The sequence below is a fragment of the Chrysochloris asiatica genome, unplaced genomic scaffold (assembly GCF_000296735.1).
Source record: "Chrysochloris asiatica unplaced genomic scaffold, ChrAsi1.0 scaffold00002, whole genome shotgun sequence".
Lineage (NCBI taxonomy): Eukaryota > Metazoa > Chordata > Mammalia > Afrosoricida > Chrysochloridae > Chrysochloris > Chrysochloris asiatica.
The window spans coordinates 52,025,885-52,047,561 of NW_006408520.1; the positions used below are offsets into that span (position 1 = coordinate 52,025,885).

Genomic DNA, 21,677 nt, shown 5'->3' on the forward strand with positions numbered 1-21,677 from the left:
GAACGTGAAATTGCTCTTAACAAAGTTCAATACAAGTAATATTAACAGTACAATTACAATCAGTATAAACAGTAGAAGTCCCATTAATCTCTAGTGAAACTGGCTTTGTCTGAGAAAAAAAAAAAAATTGTAGAGTAAAAAAGGTTTAAGTTACGCTAAGAAGATAATGGCTGCTTTATTTCTGCATTAACTGAATTAAAATGTTGCCTTCAAGTGAACTTCAAAAATTGTACTTTTAAGAAAAAATAATTTCGTTCTTGATGCAGATGAAGTCTTGCATATGTTTTATCTGGCTCAACAATAAAAAGTGCACTGAAAGTCTTATAGTTTTGAGCAATTAGCAGGTGGGTTTTGTTTTTGTTTTTTTGCCTTTTACTTTTTTACCCCATTCGAATTCTGATATGATTCAGAATCAACTTGAGGGCACCCACTAAAAATTAAGATGCCTAGATGCAGGACATACAAGTTGCTCAAGTCCAGGGGGCACCATTCACCTAAAGGTGTATTGAATGGCACACCTGATTTTATTAGGTGCACAGCCTAACACATGTATGAGACAGCAGTGCCTACATTTTGCACCAGGCAAAAATTTGATTTGGCTTTAATTTCTGAATTGGTAATCTTTATGTTATTGGGAACATTGCTCAGGCAGAAGATGAATGGATAACCATAGGTTATTGAACTTAATTTTGAATATATGGCATCCTATTTTTAACATTTTCAGCATATCACTTTAGTGTTTTAAACTGCATTTCAATTTAATACAAACTGATACATTATTTTGACTTTGTGTAGCTTAGAGAATAAATGCTTGGCTTAATTATTTAGTGCCCCTACAACAGAAATATGGATGACTTTGCCAAACTAATTTTAAGATTTTGAAGGATAACACTGTCTGTAATACTATACACATTGTTTTTGTTGCTGTGAAGTGCCGTCAAGTTGATTCCGACTCACAGCAACCCTGTATAGGGTTTCCAAGGAGCAGCTCGTAAGTTTAAACTGCCGACCTTGCAGTTCAAACGGCTTTGCAGTCTGGCGCATTAACCCACAGAACCATATCAGGACTACAAGCAAAATTAGGTAATGCCACTATTATTCAAATTCAAATTAAGCTCTGACTTGCAATATTGGTGCAGCATGAGAGGCACTCACTGGGAAGAGAGCTACCTGGCCAACCAACTGGAAGAGATCCATAATTGTGCCCATTCCAAAGTGAACCAACAAAATACAGAAATCATTGGACAGTATCATTGATATCACATAAAAGTAAAATTTTGTTGAAGATAATTCAAAAAGTTGCCACTGTAGAAATTCATATGGATCTTGGCTAAATGCAGAGAATACCAGAAAGACCTTTACTTGTATTTTATTGACTATGCAATGGCATTTGAAGGTGTGAATCATAAATTATGGATTACATTATGAAAGGGTATTCCAGTATTCTTAATTGTGCTCAAGAGGAATCTGTACATAAACCAAGAGGCAGTTGTTAGAACAGGACAAGGAGATGCTAAATGGTTGATAATCAGGAAAGGTGCGTGCCAGGGTTGTATTCTTTCACTATATTTATTCAATCTGTATGCTGAGCAAATAATTCCATGAAGAATGCATCATCAGAATTGAAGAAAGGCTTATTAACAACCTGTGATATACAGATGAATCACCTTGCTAACTGGAAGTGAAGGGGACTTAAAATACTGATGAAGATCAAAGATTACAATCTTCAGTATAGGTTGCACCTCAATGTAAAGAAAACAAAAATCCTCACATTGGACCAATAAATAACATCATGATAAATGGAAAAGAGATTGCAGTTGTCAAAGACTTCATTTTGCTACGGTCCACAACCTATACTCATGGAAGCAGCAGTCAGGAGATTAAATGACATATTGCATCAGGTACATCTTCCATACAAGACCTCTTTAAAGTGTTTAAGAGCAAAGATGTCAGTTTGAGGACTAAGTTTGGCCTGCCCTAAGCTATGGTATTTTCAATCATTTTCAAACATATGCATGTCAGACTTAGACAATGAATAAGGAATACCAGGCACTTGAATTATGGTGTTCGCAAAGATTACTGAAAAATATCACAGAGTGCCAGAGGCACAAACAAATCTGTCTTGAAATAGGTAGAATCAGATTGCTCATTAGAAGTGAGTAGGGTGAGACTTCGTCTCTCATACTGTGCATGCGTTCTTAGAAGGGATCAGTCCCTAAAGAAGAACTTCAGGCTTGGAAAATTGGAAGGTCAGGGAAAAAGAGGAAATTCCCCCAATAAGATGGATTTATACACTGGCAACAACATTGTGCTCAAATCTGTTGTGAAGATGGTGCGGGACTAGGCATTGCTTTGTTCTGTTGTACATAGGTTCACTATGAATCAGAACCAACTAAAAGGTACTTAGCACAACCAGGAGGCAACACATATGCAGTTGTTATTATCTGCGCTTATGTGAACTCGCTCATAACTGCATATTATTTTTGCTTAAGTTAGGTACACCATTAGTAATACATACCAAGCAATGCAACTCAAGGTAAGAAGCGCTTACAACTAAAACTGAAAACAACTAAAATTCATGCATTGTGCAGAATTCTAATTAAAACACTGCAGTTATTTTTCAGACCTTCCTAATAACTTTGTACCTTATAGGAGTCCTGGTGTGGCACTGTGGGTTAATGCGCCAGACTGCAAAGCTGTCTGAACTGCAAGGACGGTGGTTCATGCTCCTGGAAAACCCTCTACAGGGTTGCTATGGGTCGGAACTGACTCGACGGCACTTTATAACAACAACCTTCTAAGAACATATGACTCAACCAAGTTGAAAAATCAAACTGGGTTTTGTTTAATGATTAAACATCAGAATGAAAACTATCAGGAGAAAAAAAACCATATAGTCTGATGATGTGTCACTCTTAAGAAACGTAGCTTTATCAGTGTGTTTGGAGCATAGAAGGGGTTGTTGTTGTTGTAAAGTGCCATCGACCTGATTCTGACCCATAGCAATACAGTATAGGGTTCCAAGGAGTGACTGGTGAGCTTGTACTGTCAACCTTGCAATTCAAACTGACTCTCAAGTCCAGCGCATTACCACACAGAGCCATACCAGGAATCCATAGAAGGAGCTTTTGTTGAACAGGATTACATAAAAGGGTTTGTTATTGTTGTTAAGGTGGTTCTGACCCTTCATGACCTTGTATAGGGTTTCCGAGGAACAGCTAGTGAGATTGAACCACCGAGCTTGCAGTTCAAACCAACTTTGCAGTCCAGCGCATTAACCAACAGTGCCACACTGTGAATCTATAGAAGGGGTTACTTACTGGTGGAAATTCATAGAATCAACAACTCTGAATATTCACAAGATTTGACTCTCAGTATGAAATTTTACAAATGGATTGATTTTATTTCTGTATTTCACTTAAAAATTTTAAAAAAGTTATTCAATAAAGATTTTAAGTAACAAAGAAAACATCCTGACATATTTTATTGACAGTGCTTTCTCTTTATTACTGGTAGCACTTTATATTTGGTGAAATACAGTACTGTATATGTAATGAATGACAACCATATGACATCCTCTGGAAACTCTGGAAATCAGTGATATATAAATGTTAAAAAAATAATCGCCATATATTATTTTGTCTTTAAGAAAATCCTCAAAAATGAGAAAAAAAGGAAAAAACAAAACAAAAATAAATCACATAAACAACATAATTAAAGGTCACAGATAAGTAATTCAGGTTACCAATTATTTTCATGCTGACAAATTAATACAAAAATAATATATATATGTGTGTGTGTATATATATAATAAGAAGTTATTAAAATTTATCCATGTTAATACACTGATAAATCTTGTCTCGAATTTTACACTTAGATATGAAGACATTTCAATTTCACATATGTACTTATATCACAATATAAATGCATAACTTGGGTTCTAGCTATTTTTTTTTTTTTTTTTTTGGCAACTGATTGTCTTAGTCTGGGTTCTCTAGAGAAGCAAAACCAATGAACTTATATCCATATCTCACACAGTTGTAAAGGTGGGAGAGTCCCATGTCTGCATCAGATGAACTAAAATCGGCAGGTCAGATGGCAGGCAGGTTTGATGGGTAAGATTGCTGATGGGAAGGTTATTGATGACTTCCAGGATTGGCAGGTAATAGAGGCCACTGGCTTAAATCCAAAGAATCAGAGGCTGAAGAATAAGCCAGATGCAAGATCCAGACCCAGTAGAAAGCAAGCAAGCTTTGCCTGAGGGTCTAATATATTGGAAGTAGGCTATACCCCTGAGGAAACTTCCTTTCAGTTGATAGCTCAGAGCGGACTTCAGCACAGAGTTGATTACATTATTATATCTCATCATGTGGATAACAACATCTCAATTGCCAAACCACTGACAATCCTAGCCCAGTCAAGTTGACACAAAACCTTAACTATCACATACTGTTTGTTCATCATTCGAATATCATCTTTTCACTCAATTGCCTCCTTCCTGCTGTCTAATTTTTAGTCATTTATTGCTCCTCAGCATTACCACCAGACTGTGGGCAAAAATAGGGAACAAAAAATAAAACCAGTTCATCTGGTAACTTATAAATTCTGTTAAAGGATCATAGGAGAGAATGAGAGTAATGGTCAAAATGAAGTTATGATTATCAGTAAAATCTCAATTATTCCTATCACTTTCCACAAAGAAATAACTGTGTGCATGTATGTGATTACCTATAGATTATAACTTTACGAGGTCTCAAAAAGTTTGTGGAAACTCTGTTATCTTTAACTCCATTTCTTCACAAACTTTATGAAACCCCCTCCATGTATAAGCACAAGTCAGGAAGCAGAAAATAATGTCTATACCCTTTTGATTTAACTTTAGTAAGATCAACAGAAAAGAGATATTAATTTTAACATTAATTTCCAAGCTATCTGATTTAGATTACACGCTGACTTAATTTACCAGCTATGGATTTTTTTCTGAAAATTATTCTTATTCTGAAGACCCTACGTCATTATTATTGGTTCATCTAAACAGGACTACATTTGTGGTGAAAATTACCAATAATCACTTAGAACTTGATTACAATTAAAGGTCAAAAGTAGAGGAAAACTTTAAAGGTATTTGTAGAAAATTATATTCAAAACTACTAATGGCATTGTTGTTGTTAAGTGCCATAGAGATGTTTCCAACTAATAGCGACCTTGTATAGGTTTTCAAAGGAGTGGATGGTGGGTTTGAATCTGTGACCTTGCAGTATCAGTCTAGTGTTTATCCTAAAGCATCACTTAAGGACATTGTTGTTGTTGTCAAGTGCTGTTGAGTCAGTTCCAACTCACAGCAACCCTGTGTAGGTTTTCCAAAGAGAGGCTGCTGGGTTTGAACTTCCAACCCCAGTGTTTATCATACGGTACCACACCAGGACTTTACATGAGGACATAATGCTATACAAATCTATCCTAAACAAAAGAAAAAAAATTAAGTAGTAATAAATAGTCAAAGGATTCTCTGGGGAAATTATTGAATGATGCAGAAAGCAACAAAAATAAAATAGAAGGAATACACAGAGTCACTGTACCAAAAGGAAATGGTTGATGTTCAACCGTTTCAAGAGGTAGCATATGATCAAGAGCCAATGATACTTAAGGAAGAAGTCCAAGGTTCATTGAAGGAATTGGCAAAGAACAAGGCACCAGGAATTGATGGAATAAAAATTAAAATCTTTCAAGAAAGTGAGGCAGCAAAGGATGTCCTCACTCATCTATGCCAAGAAATTTGGAAGACAACTATCTGACCGACTGATTGGAAGAGATCTGTGTTTGTGCCTATTCCAAAGAGAGGTGACCTAATGGAATGTGGAAATCATCAGACAATCTCTTTGATATCCCATGCAAGTAAAGTTTTACTAAAGGTAATACAGAAACAGTTGCCAAGCAGATATTGAGAGAGAACTTCCAGAGGTTCAAGCCGGACTCAGTAGAGGATGTGGAACAAGGGATATCATTGCTGATGTCAGATGGATCTTGGCTGAAAGCAGAGAATATCAGAAAGATGTCTACCTGTGCTTTATTGACTACACAAAGGCTTTCGACTGTGTGGATCATGACAAGCTATGGACAACATTGTGAAGTATGAGTATTCCGGAACACTTAATTGTACTCATGAGTAATCTGTACATGGACCAAAATGCAGTTGTTCGAACAGAACATGGGAACACTAAATGGTTTAAAATTAAAAATGCTGTGTGACAAGGTTGTATTCTTTCACCATACTTATTCAACTTGTATGCTGAGCAATTAATAGGAGAAGTTGGATTATATGAAGAAAATTGTGGTATCAGGATTGGAGGAAGACTCATTAACAATCTGCAATATGCAGATGATACAACCTTGCTTGCTGAAATTGAAGACTTAAAATATTTATTGATGAACATCAAAAAGCACAGCCTTCGGTATGGATTGCATCTCAATGTCAAGAAAACAAAAACCCTCACCATTGGACCAATAAACAACATTTTTAATAGATAAAAGATTGAAGTTGTCAAGGACTTCATTCTTCTTGGATCAAATATCAACACTCATGGAAAGCAGCAGTCAAGAAATCAAATGACGTTTTGCATTAGGTAAATCGGATGCACAGGACCTTTTTAAAATGTTGAAGAACAAAGATGTCAGCTTGAGGATTAAGATGTGCTTGACCCAAGCCATGGTATTTTCAATAACCTTATATGCATGCAAAAGCTGGACAGTGAATAAGGAAAACCACAGAAGAATTGATGCTTTTGAGTTATGGTGTTAGATGAGAATATTGAAAGTGCCATGGGCTGCCAAAAGAACAAACAGATCTGTTTTGGAAGAAGTGCAGCTAGAGTGCTCCTTGGAGGCCAGGATGGCCAATCTTCATTTCTGATACTTTGGACACATTGTCAGGAGGGACCAGTCACTACAGAAAGATATCATGTGTGGTAAGGTGGAGGGTCAGAGAAAGAGACCCCCAGAGAGGTGGACTGGCAAGGTGGCAGCATCAATTGGCTCTAGCGTGGCAACAATAGTGAGGTTGGCCTAGGATCGGGCAGTATTTCATTCTGCCTTGCATAAGGCTGCTATGAGTCAGTACCGACTTGATGGCCAATAACAAGAACAACAATAAATAGTCAAAAGAAATATTAATTTTTATCAAAAAATGGGCTTTCACATTTTCTGGATATTAGTGTTACTACTCTAGAACAATGAATGGTGTTAAATTAAATTTCATTAGTTTACTTCAGTGAAACTTTTTTTTTTTTTTTTTTAAATCTGCAGAAAATTCCTGTATTTGGAATTTGTTCAATTAACAGCAGGTAGAATCAATGAGGGAGTTTCAAAAAGTTCATGGAAAAGTTCCATTATCTTTTCATTTTATGTTTTCATGAACTTCTGAAGCCCCCTTTTATAGTACTTAAGATGTTTCTAGATTAGATTGCTTTTCTTTTAAGCTTATTTCTAAAAAAATGTGTTTTCTATAAGCTAGCATGTCTTCTACATCTTTGTAACCAAGCATTTCTTCTATAGACAATAGTTGATAGCTATTCAGGTTGAATGCTGACTTGTTCTTTACAGCATTTAACATCTTTAAGGATGTTGTAACTGAGTCTCTCAAAGTAGAACAGACTGGGAAAATGCGAGCAGTCCACAAACTTAAACATGTCTTGTTTCCAGAGAACAGCTCCTCGGTAAGGCTAAGACTCCAAATATCTAAACATGACAGGAAAGAGACTCCATAGAATTGAAGCAACTTTAGATCTGAGAAGGTTTTAACATTCTTCTTTATGCTGTCTTGCACTCCAAATGCCATAGTTGAATACCGTAAGTGTCTACTCATCTTTAAACTTAAAGCGCACACAAAACAATTTGCAGGCAGGACAGTTTTTGTTATAACATAACAACCACTAATAATGCAATTTTCCCCAACTGAAACATCAGGCCCCAATCTGGAATATTCCACAACTGAGCCAGGTGCCACCAAACATTTTGAATCCAGTATACTTTGAATAATACAAGGTGTTTTACCACAGTACTCTGGTATTTCTGGAAAGATACTAGAAGCTATGGACTTTAAACCAAGCTCTGACTTCAAACTGCTAGCTGATGTCAAATGAAACAAATACTCTTCAGTTGTTCCAATGTGATAAAATTTTGAGTTGTTAAGAACAACAACATTCAGTGAAGTTCCTTTAAGAAGATAAAATATTCGCTCCCTCATATCTATCAACTCTGACTCTTCCTTAGTAACATTTGATGTGTTTCTGGTGTATTCAATGGTTGCTCCAGGTCCCAAAGCCTGAAGAAAGTCTCCATATGCATCTATTTCACAGTTCAGTGGTCCTATTTTTTCATAAAAAGCAAGTAACTTTTTCATTGATGCATGGTCCATGTAAAATAGGCTGTCTGTGTAGACATAATCAGAGTCTAATTTGAGAGAACGAGTGTTATCTCCAGCAAAAGCCTGTTGAGAAAAATGTCTGGCTTTAAACACAGCACCACATTGCTGCATTGTTTCTATACACGGTTTATGAAGGAAACGATAGCAACACTTGTATTCAAGGTCTCGATGTTCTGAATGATTAAAAGGTTCTAAAACAAATACTCCATGGGTGGTACCTACAGTCAAACTAGATGGATGAGCTAAAGCAGTAAAGCCAGGCTTGTCAAACCGAATAAACTCAGATTCTCCAAGACTATAAAGTTCAATATCATCTGCACAGGTAACCAGAATACCAGGATTCATACGGGAGGGAAAATCAATGTACATGGCTAGTTTTAATTCTAACATCTGATAAATGGGGTTACCAAGAGGTAAAGCGGTGAAAATTTTCCCCAGAGCACTTGCATTAGGAAGGCGTTGACTGTAGCCACCTATAAAATTAAACAAACAAAATAACTGTTTAAAACCCAGGAACATCAGATAAAGTTTAAAATATAACATGTAAAATGTAACAGTTTAAAATATAACATGTGAAATGTAACTCAGGAGAGAATAATGAATTACAATTCTAAATGCAAAGTGTAATTCTTCTGTAACTATTTAATATAATCTGGTTTTAAAGATTCTAGATTAGCAAATGTACTATAGAGTGTATGAATTTCTTTGAATCAAAAGTACAAAAAGAAACATAGACTAAAACATGATCTAGTATATATCAATATTTCAAATAATAAGGCTCACACTATGTTTAAACATTAAGGACCTATTCATAAGAAAAACAGTTGTTAAAACCCTGATAATACATTCAAGAATATAATTATATTTTGACTCTTTAAGTAATTTCCAGATAGAGTATCTTTTCTAAAATTACTATATACACTTACAGCATTTTAAATTTACACTTGTTTTTAATTTAGACAATGTTTCTTTATTTTAAATGAGCCTAATAATCTCTTAATTTTGAAAATTGTGTTTCCCTAAATATATTAAGTATTTTACATCATCAGTTTCGGTGAGAAGCAACAAGACTAAAGTCAGATAAAAATGAGCTAATATCCTGGTTTAACACATTAAAAAATATATATCTTTGGATAAATTACTTATCTACTAAATCTTAATTTCCAAATCAGGAATGAAGAATAATAAATTATCATCAGCACTTAACAACAACAAAAACAAATGAAATTAGAGAGTAAGTCAAAAAGTATTGCTACTAGGTTTCCAGTTCATATATCTATGAGTTTATCTTTGTGATGAGTGCAAGGCTACAGACAAGTTCTCTGAGTAAATATACCTCTTAATCTCTTTAATGTGCCTTTAAAAAAAAAAAATGTGCACTTGAAACAGTGACTTCTGCTGGGCCTGATAAACTCAAGTTAGACAGGTTAGTTCAGAAGGTCAGGTTTTGAAATCCTAAAGGGGTAATCTTGACTTATTTTCTCGAAGGACACAGGACAATTGTGGGGGTTTATTAGGAACCACTCATCTGTCAGTTTGTTGGACCATAGTGGCTTCACGTTGCTGTGATATTGGAAGCTATGCCACTGGCATTTTAAATGAGCAGCAGGATCAAATATGGTGGCAGCTTTCACATGCGCTTTCAAAATAAGACTAATAAGGAGAAATGGACTACTTCCAAATATTTACACTGAAAATCTTAATAATAGCAGTGGAACACTGTTAGCACCAGATTACTGAATACTGAAACATGATGAAGAGTACAAGAATATTGTCAGATATAGTATTGAAAGATGAGCCCCTCAAGTTGGAAGGCATTCCAAATGCGACTGGGGAAGAACAGCTTCCTCAAAGTAGTTAGTTGTTATTATGTACTGTAGAGCCAGTTCTGACTCATTGTAACCCCGCGCAGGGTTTCCGAGGCTGTAAATCTTTATGGAGCAGAAAGCTTCATCTTTCTCCTACAGAACAGCTGGTCATTTTGAACTGCTGACCTTGAGGTTAGCAGCTTGACTCATAAGCACTATGCTACCAGAGCGCCTTCCTCAAAGTAGAGATGACCTTAATAACATGAATGGAGAAAAGCACCAGGACCTTCAATTGCTGATGGGCAAAACTCAAAATGAAGAGAAATAGCTGTAAAAATAATTGGAACATGGAATATACGAAGCATAAATCTAGGATATTGGAAGTTGTCAAAAATGAAATGGAATGCATAAACATCCATATCCTAGACATTAGTGAGCTGAAATGGACTGGTATTGGCCATCCTGAATCTGACAATCACATAGTTCACTATGCCATGAATGACAAATTGAGTAAGAATGGCATCACATTTACCATCAAAAAGAGCATTACAATGCTATCTGTGATGGGATAATATTCACAAACCTACAAGGAAAACCTGTTATACAACTATTACTGAAAATTTACACAACAATCAATAGAGCCAGTGATGATGAAATTGAAGAATCCTACCAACTTCCTCAGTCTGAAATTGATCAAACACATAATCAATACATACTGATAATTACTAGCAATTGGAATGCAAAGGAGAGAAACAAAGAGGAACAATCAGTAGTTGGAAAATGTGGCCTTGATGATAGAAATGATGCTGGAAACTGCATGATAAAGCTTTTGCAAGACCAGTAAATTCTTCATTGCAAATTGTTTTTTTTAAACAATACACAGACCTCACCTGATGGAATCAAATTTATTAGATTTGTGGAAAGAGATGGTGGATAAAGCTCCATATCATCAGTTAAAGCAAGACCAGGGGTTGACAATGGAACAGCCATCATTTGCTCATATGCAAGTTCTGGCTGAAGAAAATTAAAAACAAGAACACAGGAGTCAATATATGACCTTGAACAAATCCAAATTGAATTTAGAGATCTTAAGGACAGATTTGACGAATGAGATACAAATGACTGAAAATCAAAAGAGTTGAGGAATGACATCAAGAACAAAATACAGAAAGAAAGCAAAAAGTCATTAAGACAAGAAAGAAAGAAAAGACCAAAATGGATGTCAGAAGAGACTCTGAAACCTGCTCTCCATCATTTGTTGTTGTTGTTAGGTGCCACTGAGTCTGAACTGACCCATAGAGACCTGATGCACAGCAGAACGAAACACTGCCCAATCCTGCGCCAACCTTACCACTGTTGCCACGCTTGAGTCCATCGATGCTGCCACTTGGTCAATCCATCTCGTTGGGGGTCTTCCTCTTTTCCTCCATCTTATCAAACATGATATCTTTCCCCAGTGACTGCTCCCTCCTGACAATATGTCTGAAGTATGAGAGACGAAGTTTGGCCATCTTGGCCTCCAAAGAGCATTCTGGCTGCAATTCTTCCAAAATGGATCTATTGGTTTTTTTGGCAGCCCATGGCACTTTCAATATTCTCCTCCAACACTATAACTCAAAAGCATCAATTCTTCTACGGTCTTCCTTATTCTTTCCAGCTTTCACATGCATATGAGGTTATTGAAAATACCATGGCTTGGGTAAGGCACACCTTAGTCCTCAAGCTGACATCTTTGCTCAACACTTTAAAAAGGTCTTGTGCAGCAGATCTGCCTAATGCAATACGTCATCTGATCTCTTGACTGCTGCTTTCTTGAGTATTGATAGCTGATCCAGGAAGAATGAAGTCCTTGACAATTTCAATGTTTTCTCCGTTGATAAGAAAGCTGTTTATTGGTCCAGTAGTGAAGATTTCTGTTTTCTTTACATTAAGATGTAATCCATACCGAAGGCTGTGCTCTTTGCATCAGTAAATGTTTTAAGTCCTCTTCACTTTTAGCAAGCAAGGTTATATCACCTGCATATCACAAGTTGTTAATGAGTCTTAAGTGAGGCGGCACAGGAGGCACTCACTCATCTATACCAAGAAATCTGGAAGACAACTATTTGGCCAACTGATAGAAGAGATCCCTATTTGTGCCCATTCCATAGAGAGGTGACCCAATGGAATGTGGAAATCATCAGACAATCTCTTTGATATCCCATGCAAGTAAAGTCTTGCTAAAGGTAATACAAAAACAGTTACAAGCATACATTGACAGAGAACTTCCAGAGGTTCAAGCTGGATTCAGAAGAGGCCGTGGAATGAGGGATATCACTGCTGATGTCCGATGGATCTCGGCTGAAAGCAGAGAATATCAGAAAGATGTTTACCTGCGCTTTATTGACTATGCAAAGGCTTTCGATTATGTGGATCATGACAAGCTATGGATAACACTGCGAAGTATGAGTATTACGGAACACTTGATTGTGCTCATGAGGAATGTGTACCTGGATCAAGAGGCAGTTGTTTGAACAGAACATGGGAACACTGAATGGTTTAAAATTAAGAAACGTGTGCGACAAGGTTGTATTCTTTTTACCATTTTTATTCAACCTGTATGCTGAGCAAATAATCCAAGAAGCTGGGTTATATGAAGAAAAATGTGGCTCTCCAGCATAGACAAGCTAAAACAAAGGGAAGAAATGTGGAGGTAAAAGAGCTGAATAGAAATTTTCAAAGGTCCGCTTGAGTAGACTAAGTCAAATATTATAATGAAATGTGCAAAACCAGGAGTTAGAACACCAAAAGTGAAGAACGTCCTCAGCATTCCTCAAGCCGAAAGAACTGAAGAAAAATTTAAGCTTTGATTTGCAATGTCGGATAAGCACTCGACCATAAGGTCTGTTCAAACCGCAAGGCTGCTGTTCGAACTCACTAGCTGCTTGTTGGAAATCCTATACAGGGTCTCTATGAGAGAGAACTGACTCAACGGCACTTAACAACAACAATGGACAAAATATTGAAAGATGCAGAAAGCATCAAATGACAATGGAAGGAATACATAGAATTACTGTACCATAAGAAATGGTTGATGTTCAACCATTTCAAGAGGTAGCATAAGATCAAGTGCTAATGATAATGAAGGAAGAATTCTAAAGTGCATTAAAAGCAGTGGCAAAGAACAAGACTCTGGGGATTGATTGAATACAAATGGAAATCTTTCAACAAACTGATGTAGCACTGGAGGCACTCACTCACCTGTGCCAAGAAATCTGGAAGACAGTCACCTGGCCAACTGATAGGAAGAGGTCTATATTTTTGCCCGTTCCAGAGGGGTGACCCATCGGAATGTGGGAATCATTGAACATAATCATTAATATCGTATTGCAAGTAAAATCAGCTAAAGCCAATACAAAAACAGCTGCAGCAATACATTGACAAAGAACTTCCAGAGGTTCAAGCCGGATTCAGAAGAGGATGTGCAACTAGAGATATCATTGTTGACATCAGATGGACCTTGACTAAAAGCAGAAAATGCCAGAAAGATGTTTACCTGTGCTTTATTGCATATTTAATGGCTTTCATTTGTACAGATCATGACAATTCATGGACAACACTGCTTGAATATTCCAGAACACTTAATTGTGCCCACCAGGAACCTATATATACACCAAGAAGCAGTTGTCCGAATGGAACAAGGAAATACTATATGGTTTAAAATTATGAAAGGCATGCAGCAGGGTTGTATTCTTTTATATTTATTCAACCTGTATGCTGAGCAAATAATACAAGAAGCTGGGTTCTATGAAGAAAAATGTGGCATCAGGATTGGAGTAAGACTCATTTACAAACTGAAATATGCAGATGATACAACTTTACTTATTGATGAAGATCAAAGACCACAGTCATCAGTATGGTTTACACCTCAATATAAAGAAAACAAAAATCATCACAATTGGACCAGTAAATAAAATCAAGATAATTGGAGAAAAGAAGGAAGTTGATAAAGACTTTATTTTGCTGGCATCAACCATTAACACACATGTAAAGCAACAGTCAAGAAATCAAATGATATACTGCATTAGGCAAATCTGTTGCACAACACCTCTTTAAAGTGTTCAAGAGCAAAGAGGTCAGTTTGAGGACTAAGGTACATCTGACCCAAGCCATGGTATTTTCAATAGCCTCCTCTGCTTGTGAAAGTCTGACAATGAATAAAGAAGATTGTAGAAGAACTAGTGCGTTTGAGTTATGGTTTTGGTGCTAGAATATTACAATTATCATTGGCTGACAGAAGAACAAACAAATTTATGTTGGAAGAAGTATAAACAGAATGCTCCTTAGGATCCAGGATGGCCAGACTTCATCTCTCATACTTTGGACATATTATCAGGAGGGACACATCATGCTTGGTAAAGTGGAGGGTCGGCGAAAAAATGGAAGACCCCAAAAGAGATGGACTGGCACAGGGGCAATATCAATCAGCTCAAGTGTAACAACAATTGTGAAATTGGGCGAGGACCCATTGGTGGTTCATTGTGTTGTGTATAAGGTAGCTATGAGTTGGTACTGATTTGACGAAACTTAACTACGTTATGAAGACGTTTTTAAAGAAACTGAAAACTGCAATGGTGAGAAAACAATCTGAAATGTTATACTGAAGATTTTTTTTTTTTTTTTTTTTCTATCATGACAATGTACCTCCCCACTCAGCTTGGACTAGTTTATGAGACTTTTTATGAAAAACCTTAGCCCATCCACCCTACAGCCCTGATCTTGCCCCTTATCACTTATGTTTCTCCCCAAAACTCAAAGGATATTTAAAAAGAACAAAACTTGAGTCACTTGAGGATGCCAAAACTGTGGTTTTTACATGGTGTAAACTGAAGAGGTAAGAATTTTTTGGGAAAGTGTTAGACACAGAAAAACTATTAATGGAGGATATGTCAAGAAACAGTATCATCTCATTTTGATAATTTTGGTTTAATAAACCTTTTTAAAATTTTGTAATAATACTTTTTTGACTTACTGTCATATAAAAAACACTTAGCACATACTATATTGTTCAACAAAAGAAAGCTAATTATGACATTCAATTTTTCTTACTTAAAAAACTAGTCAACAATAAAATTTAGCATTATAAAAATTATCTAATTCTAATTGTAAATTTCCTGGTATTCAATTTAAATTTTACTAAACTGGTAATAATACTTTTTTCTGGAATAAAACTATACATTCAGTTTTTATCCTTTTTAATTTTATCTTAAAATTAAAGCTGATATATTATAGTTTGACATCATCTTCATAAAGATTTCTCTGTAACAAATATGGATTGGAAGAATTAGAAAATACCTTGGAAGCCACGTTAATTATGATTCTCAAATCTCTGTCCCTGGACTGGTGACAGTAATAATAAAATGTCATGAGCCTCCCCAGTATGTAGTAAAAAATAAGATCTTTGCATATAACCAAACTTGCCATACAACTAAACTTATTCAATTCAAAGACTATCATTGATTCTGAGCATATCTTTCCCACTTTTGCTTTAAAATATTGTTTCCTGTGCTTGTTTTCTCCCTTATATACTTACTGTCAAGTCTGTGCTTTGTAACCATGTTTTCATTTTTAAAACTTTGTGTTTTATTTCTAAAAACTCTTTAAGGGATATACCTTTTGGCTATCAATGATAAGACAAAAAGTGCAAGATAGCAAATTTTGACAAAAGTTTGGTCATTAAAGAGATAAACTAAGATCTTCTTTATACTAACAATGCCCTCTAAAACATTTCCAAGAAATCGCCACAATTTATGGATTCTGTTTTAAGAAAATAATTTTCTATATACATACCCAAAGCAACCTGCATTAAAAAGTTGAAAGTGTATATGATCCACAATTTTAAGGACATTTAAATTTTAGGAAGATAATTCTGCTCAAAACCTAATCATACCAAGAAAAGCATGACACATTTGTTTTCAAAGCAAAACAACTTAAAAGACTAAAGAAAAAGTCTCTAGTGTATCAATGGTGAAATACTCAGAAGAAAACGTAAATTAGTAAAGAATAATTTACCAGAGTGAATTAATAGGATGGTAAAAGAATTCCATTTATCTCCATATAGCTTTTCCAAACACTGAAGGGCACAAAGTGTTGATCCTCCATTTCCTTAAAAATAAAGTTTAAAACTACAATTTATTTAATGGAAACCTAAAAAAACTTCATAATTATGTAAGGTTTATGTTTTTATAACTCCAACGACATGTCTTTTGACTATCATTAGCTAGACAAGAATACAGCAAAGGTATTGGCAAATGAAGCACATTATTTACATCTCATTACAAATAAACAATTAACAATAAAACCCAAAAATCAGTCCTCAGCAATAAATAATGAACTAAAACTCTCCTGAGAATAGTAATTAAACAAAGAAGAAATGATAAATTAACCAATCTGCATTACTAGAGCATGCAAATAAAAGTCACGGGGAGTTACACATCACAAAACTTTTTAAACACTTCTTTCATATGACATTATCATATATTCAAGTTAGATTTCACTGCACAAATGGCACCAACCATCCCTCCCACAGCACTTTCTGCTCCACTAGCTTTAGTAACTGATTGTAATGGTCACATAGAACTCAGACACCATACTCACACTAATGGGGATTATTAGGGAAGTTAATGGTTACAACTCAGGGTCAAAAGTGAAAGGTGTTTTGGACACAGTTCTTCCAGTTAGGACCACCTCTACTCTGTCATATTCAGAGGCAGATCTCTTTCCTAGGTTCTCAAAACCATGGCCTGATGTCGGCCCTAATAGGTAATGTTCCAAAGCTCTTTTAGGGCTGCTAATAGACCCCCAACAAAATGGACTGACAGTGGTAGCAGCAATGGTTCCTATGTGATGACTGTGAGAATGGCACAGGATCGGGAAGTGTTTTGTTCTGTTGTGCAAAGGGTTGCTATGTGTCAGAACCAACTTGATAGCATCTAACAATAAATGCCTAAAGAGCACTCTTAAGTGCTCAGGTCTAGCTTCTATGGGTCAGCTAACTTAGATCCCCAATTAAGTGTCCAGAGGCACCCTACTCCACAAATGAGCCTCCTGCCATCAGCTTTACTCGATCCATGGACTGGGAAGTTTACTGCTCTCTCTGGTGCTCTGGCTCTTGGTACTGCTGTTACTGCTTCTCTGCTACTCCTCTGAAATACAGAGCATCCTGACCCTGGGTTTAGGAAGTTCAATGCACATCCTGACCCTGGTTTAGGAAGTTCAATGCAAGTTGGATTTCAGGGTCCAAAAGACATGTTCCACTTCTATCTCTTCTTCTTCCGAGATGGCTTATTTTATACCCAACAGGATGGCAAACTGACCAATCACAATTAGTCTTTTAACAATCACACTGAATCACATAATCCATCAGTACCTTTCCCCATTTTCTTCTATGTAGACATATAAAGAAAAAGTTGTTTAGGACCCAGTTTCTTAAAAAATAAGGAGCCCTGGAGGCACTATAGGATAAGCACTAGATTGCTAACCATCTTTCTCCACAGGTGACAAATGAAGCTGTCTGCTCCCATTAAGATTTACAGCCTTCCTATACATTCCTATACAGGGTCACTATGTGCATTCCTATACAGGGTCACTATGAGTCAGAATCAACTTGATCAGGAAGTTTGAATTTTGGTTTTCCTAGTAGTGGTTATGAATTGGGATGCAAATCGCAAGGTCAGCAGTTCGAAACTAGCAGATGTTCCATGAGAGAAAGATGAGGCTTTCTGTTCCCGTAAAGATCTTCAACCTCGGAAAGCCTGTACAGGGTCACTATGAATCGGAACATTCATAGTGACTCCACGGCACATAACCACCATCATCAAACATCTTAAATATAACTATGACTAACGAGTTTCTTTGGACAAATTACTCAACTTTAAGTTATATAGTTTCTCATCTATATGATGGTAATGATAAGAGTATTAAGCTTACAGTTGTGAGGATAAAACAGTGTTGCATAATTAGAACAACAATGCCAATGTGAAACACAGGTTCAGTATTTCCTGTATCAAGGAGCTTCAGGCTTAAGTATCACATGAAAAACTGTCCTCAGGGAAAGTATCAAGTATTTTATTTGCAATGGAAGGACAAAGAAAGAAACTGATCATATCTGGTGTTTTAAAGTAAATATTCTATGATTCCTAATCCATAATACTGTGCCTTTTTGCAATCTTCATTGTAGTCCCAAGAGCCCAAGTATATATTTTCTTTATTTTGCTTCATTCACATAAATTTCTTAAGAAACTTTAAGGTGAAGAGGGACCTTAAGAGCCCTACTCTTAAGGTCCAAAGGAATATTTACCATCTGAGTAAAGTAAATGTCACTAAAACTAATAAAATTCTCTTTTAAATAACATTCTGGAAGTTTTCACTACAATTCAACAAGGTGTAAGAAGAGTTGTTATGCTTTTTTTTTTCCTCTCTAAAGAAAGAATCAATTTAAATTTTAATATATGAGTAGCAGCTATGTACAGCACAAGAGTCCTGGTGTGCACTGTGGGTTAGTGTGCTGAACTACAAAGTTGCTATAAACCCAAAGGTCTGGGGTTCAAGCTCAAGAGTTGCTTCACGGAAACCCTATACAGGGTTGCTATTGGTTGGAACAGACTCGACAGCACTTAACAACAACAAATTACAGCATTGTGAGATAAGCACTTGACTACTAACCCTGAGGTTGATAGTTCAAACCCACCAGTCACTCTTCAGAAACCCTGTACAGGGTCGCTATCAGTCTGAATCTACTTGATGGTACTTAACAAATACAGAAGGATACAGAGTTTATTATTAACTGTAAGGTATAGAAACACTTTTCTTCAATGACTGGTCTGCCCAGAAACTGTTAAAAAGCTGATGGTAAAATGCATACCAATTTTGGCTCCAGGAGGATCAGCAAAAACATGATATTTAACTCCAAGGGGTAACTGTTTACTGCTCAGCTTTTCTGATAATTGTTGCTTATAAGCAAGTTCCTGTTGTTCATCAGCAGCTGTTATTGCAACAATGTCCCAGAATTCTCCAGGTGCCACAGGTTTGCCTATTTGAAAAAGGCAAGAAATAATAAATACATTTAGAATTATCCAGCGGTTACAAGTTTGCCTATTTGAAAAGAAAGGAAATCTTTTTGATTTTGAGAAATAATAAATAATTAGTGGTCAATAACTATGATCAAGAAGTCCCTAGTTGTTGCAAATGTTATACAGTCAACTACTAGCCAAAAGACTGGTAGACCAAATACACCATAAGTTGTCTCCAAAAACAGGGCTGGTGATCTGCTTCCAAAATGTCACCACCGTGAAAATCCTATGGAGTACTTCTGTGCACACTGGGGTTGCCAACAATCAGAATTGACTAAAAGACAACTAACAAGTATTTATCAAAGGTTCCTGGGTGCTGTAAGTGGTTGGAGTGCCAATGTTTACCAAGTTTGGCTATTTGAATCAATCCAGCAGTGCCAGGGGTAAAAAAAAAAAACAAATAACACTCCAAACCTGGCAATACATTTCCATAAGATTAATACCACTGAAAACCACATGAAACACAGTTTTACTCTGACACAAATGCTGTTGCCATGAGTAGAAATCAACCAAATGGCAATGGGTTTTAGGTATGATCAAAATAACTCTAATGACGATTATCCACAAGTGTTACTCTTAGATTATTTTCTCTTTTTAGGGTATGTTGTTGTTGTTGTTAAGTACCATGGAGTCGGTTCCAACTCATAGTGACCCTGCACAGGGTTTCCAAGGCTGCAAATCTTTACAGGAATAGAAAGCCGTAGTTTCAAACTGCTGACCTTGAGGGTATAAATCTCATTTATTCAGAAATTCAGAAAGAAGTGATGTTTGTTGATTAAGAGAGGTAATTGACTTAAGACTACTACTAAAATTCTTAAATAGTAAGAGGGGGCAAAAGACTAAATGAATCTTCAGATTTGAAAATCAACTTCAATATATAATGCCCATTTAACATTTGTTGGTTAAGAAAGATCCATCCCAGGGATCTATTCCTTCAGTGTTGCAGTAAATAAATGTGGGTACTTCTTTTTCCCCTTACCTTACTTTGAACTATTCAAGCTTACAAATGCTGTTGAATTTGAAATACCACTCTAGATAAAAACTTAATAGACAGACAGTACTTCTGGTACACAGTCAGATGTTCTTATTTATTGAGAAATCAGAAGCATTAAGAGTTATTATTTAACAAATAGGACTTGTCAACTAGAATCTAATAGTTTTGAACTAGTTCCTGCCTTCCAAGTGTCAGTCCCTGTAATTTTTCAATCAGTCATTGTATTAACAATATAACCAACTTTTATTAAATATTGTACAAGAAATGACAAGTAGTAGAGCTCTTTTTAAATAGAAACTTTTTATTTTTGGATCTATCATTCCTCTGTGATATTTTGCTCCCATTCGTGTGTGGCACTGCTGGGTTAATGCTCTGGAATGCAATGTCAGTTTGAACCATAAGGTCGGCGGTTCAAACTCACCAGCTGCTTCTCGGGAACCTATACAAGGTTGCTATGGGTCGGAACTGACTCGACGGCACGTAACAACAACAACGGCACTGTATAAGGAGTTCTGGTGTGGTGCTGTGCGATAAAGCATTGGACTGCAAGGTTAGTCTGAACAGCAAGGTCAGCGGTTCAAACTCACCAGCCGCTTCTTGGATACCCTAAACAGTGTGGCTATGAATTGGAACCCACTTGTGGGCAATTAACAACCATCCTCTAAACGATTACATTTCAGAACAAACTGGTCAAACAGCTGCAGGAACAGGAAAGGCAAAAATTAGATTTATTTGTATGAGTCAAACATTATGCCTCTGAACTTTTATATTTGAAGTAAGTTTTGCGAATGAAACGGATAACCCGGATTTCCACTTTCACTATTCAGATTAATAGTCCCCCTCCCACTTCCTCCTTATTTAATTTTGAGATCTGTCTTACTAGGAATAAAACTAAAGAAAAGAAGTAATAAAATTAAAAAGAAGTAACTTAAATAAGGTACAGTGTTACAATAAAAATTCAATAGAAATACTCGCTACTCCTGGGCCAGCGTCCTAGGCCCGCAGGTGACAGGGTAGTAAATTCAGAAAAATCTCCAAATGAGTTAGCACCCTTCTTCTCCACTGCCCAGGAAAGCTTTTAACTCCTCTTTTGGTACCTCTCAACTCTGAAAACATCCGCAACTTTTGCAGGGTGGATTCTCGCAGCGCTACATCTGCAGGGATCCTTGCGGCTGCCATAGCTCACTTCCTCCACTGCTGTCCAATGACTTCCAGGGAACCCGCGCCATAGCACCTCACGCATGCGCTCTGGAGTGTAATCTGTTTCTTAGTTACAGGTCTATTTCGCCTTTGACCCTCCTCTTCCGTGCGTCACTCACACAACCACGCCCCCGAAACATCTA

At 36.5% G+C, this 21,677-nt stretch overlaps 1 protein-coding gene across 1 annotated transcript; it reads right to left on the reverse strand.

The window, feature by feature from the left end:
• Positions 1-7,438: 7,438 nt before the first annotated feature.
• Positions 7,439-21,513, reverse strand: FPGT (fucose-1-phosphate guanylyltransferase). Its single transcript, XM_006831036.1, has 4 exons — positions 21,432-21,513; positions 19,133-19,300; positions 16,282-16,374; positions 7,439-8,895 (listed from the first exon to the last, which is right to left on the reverse strand). The coding sequence occupies exons 1-4, from the start codon at positions 21,511-21,513 to the stop codon at positions 7,439-7,441; spliced, it is 1,800 nt and encodes a 599-aa protein (XP_006831099.1).
• Between the last annotated feature and the right edge of the window lie 164 nt (positions 21,514-21,677).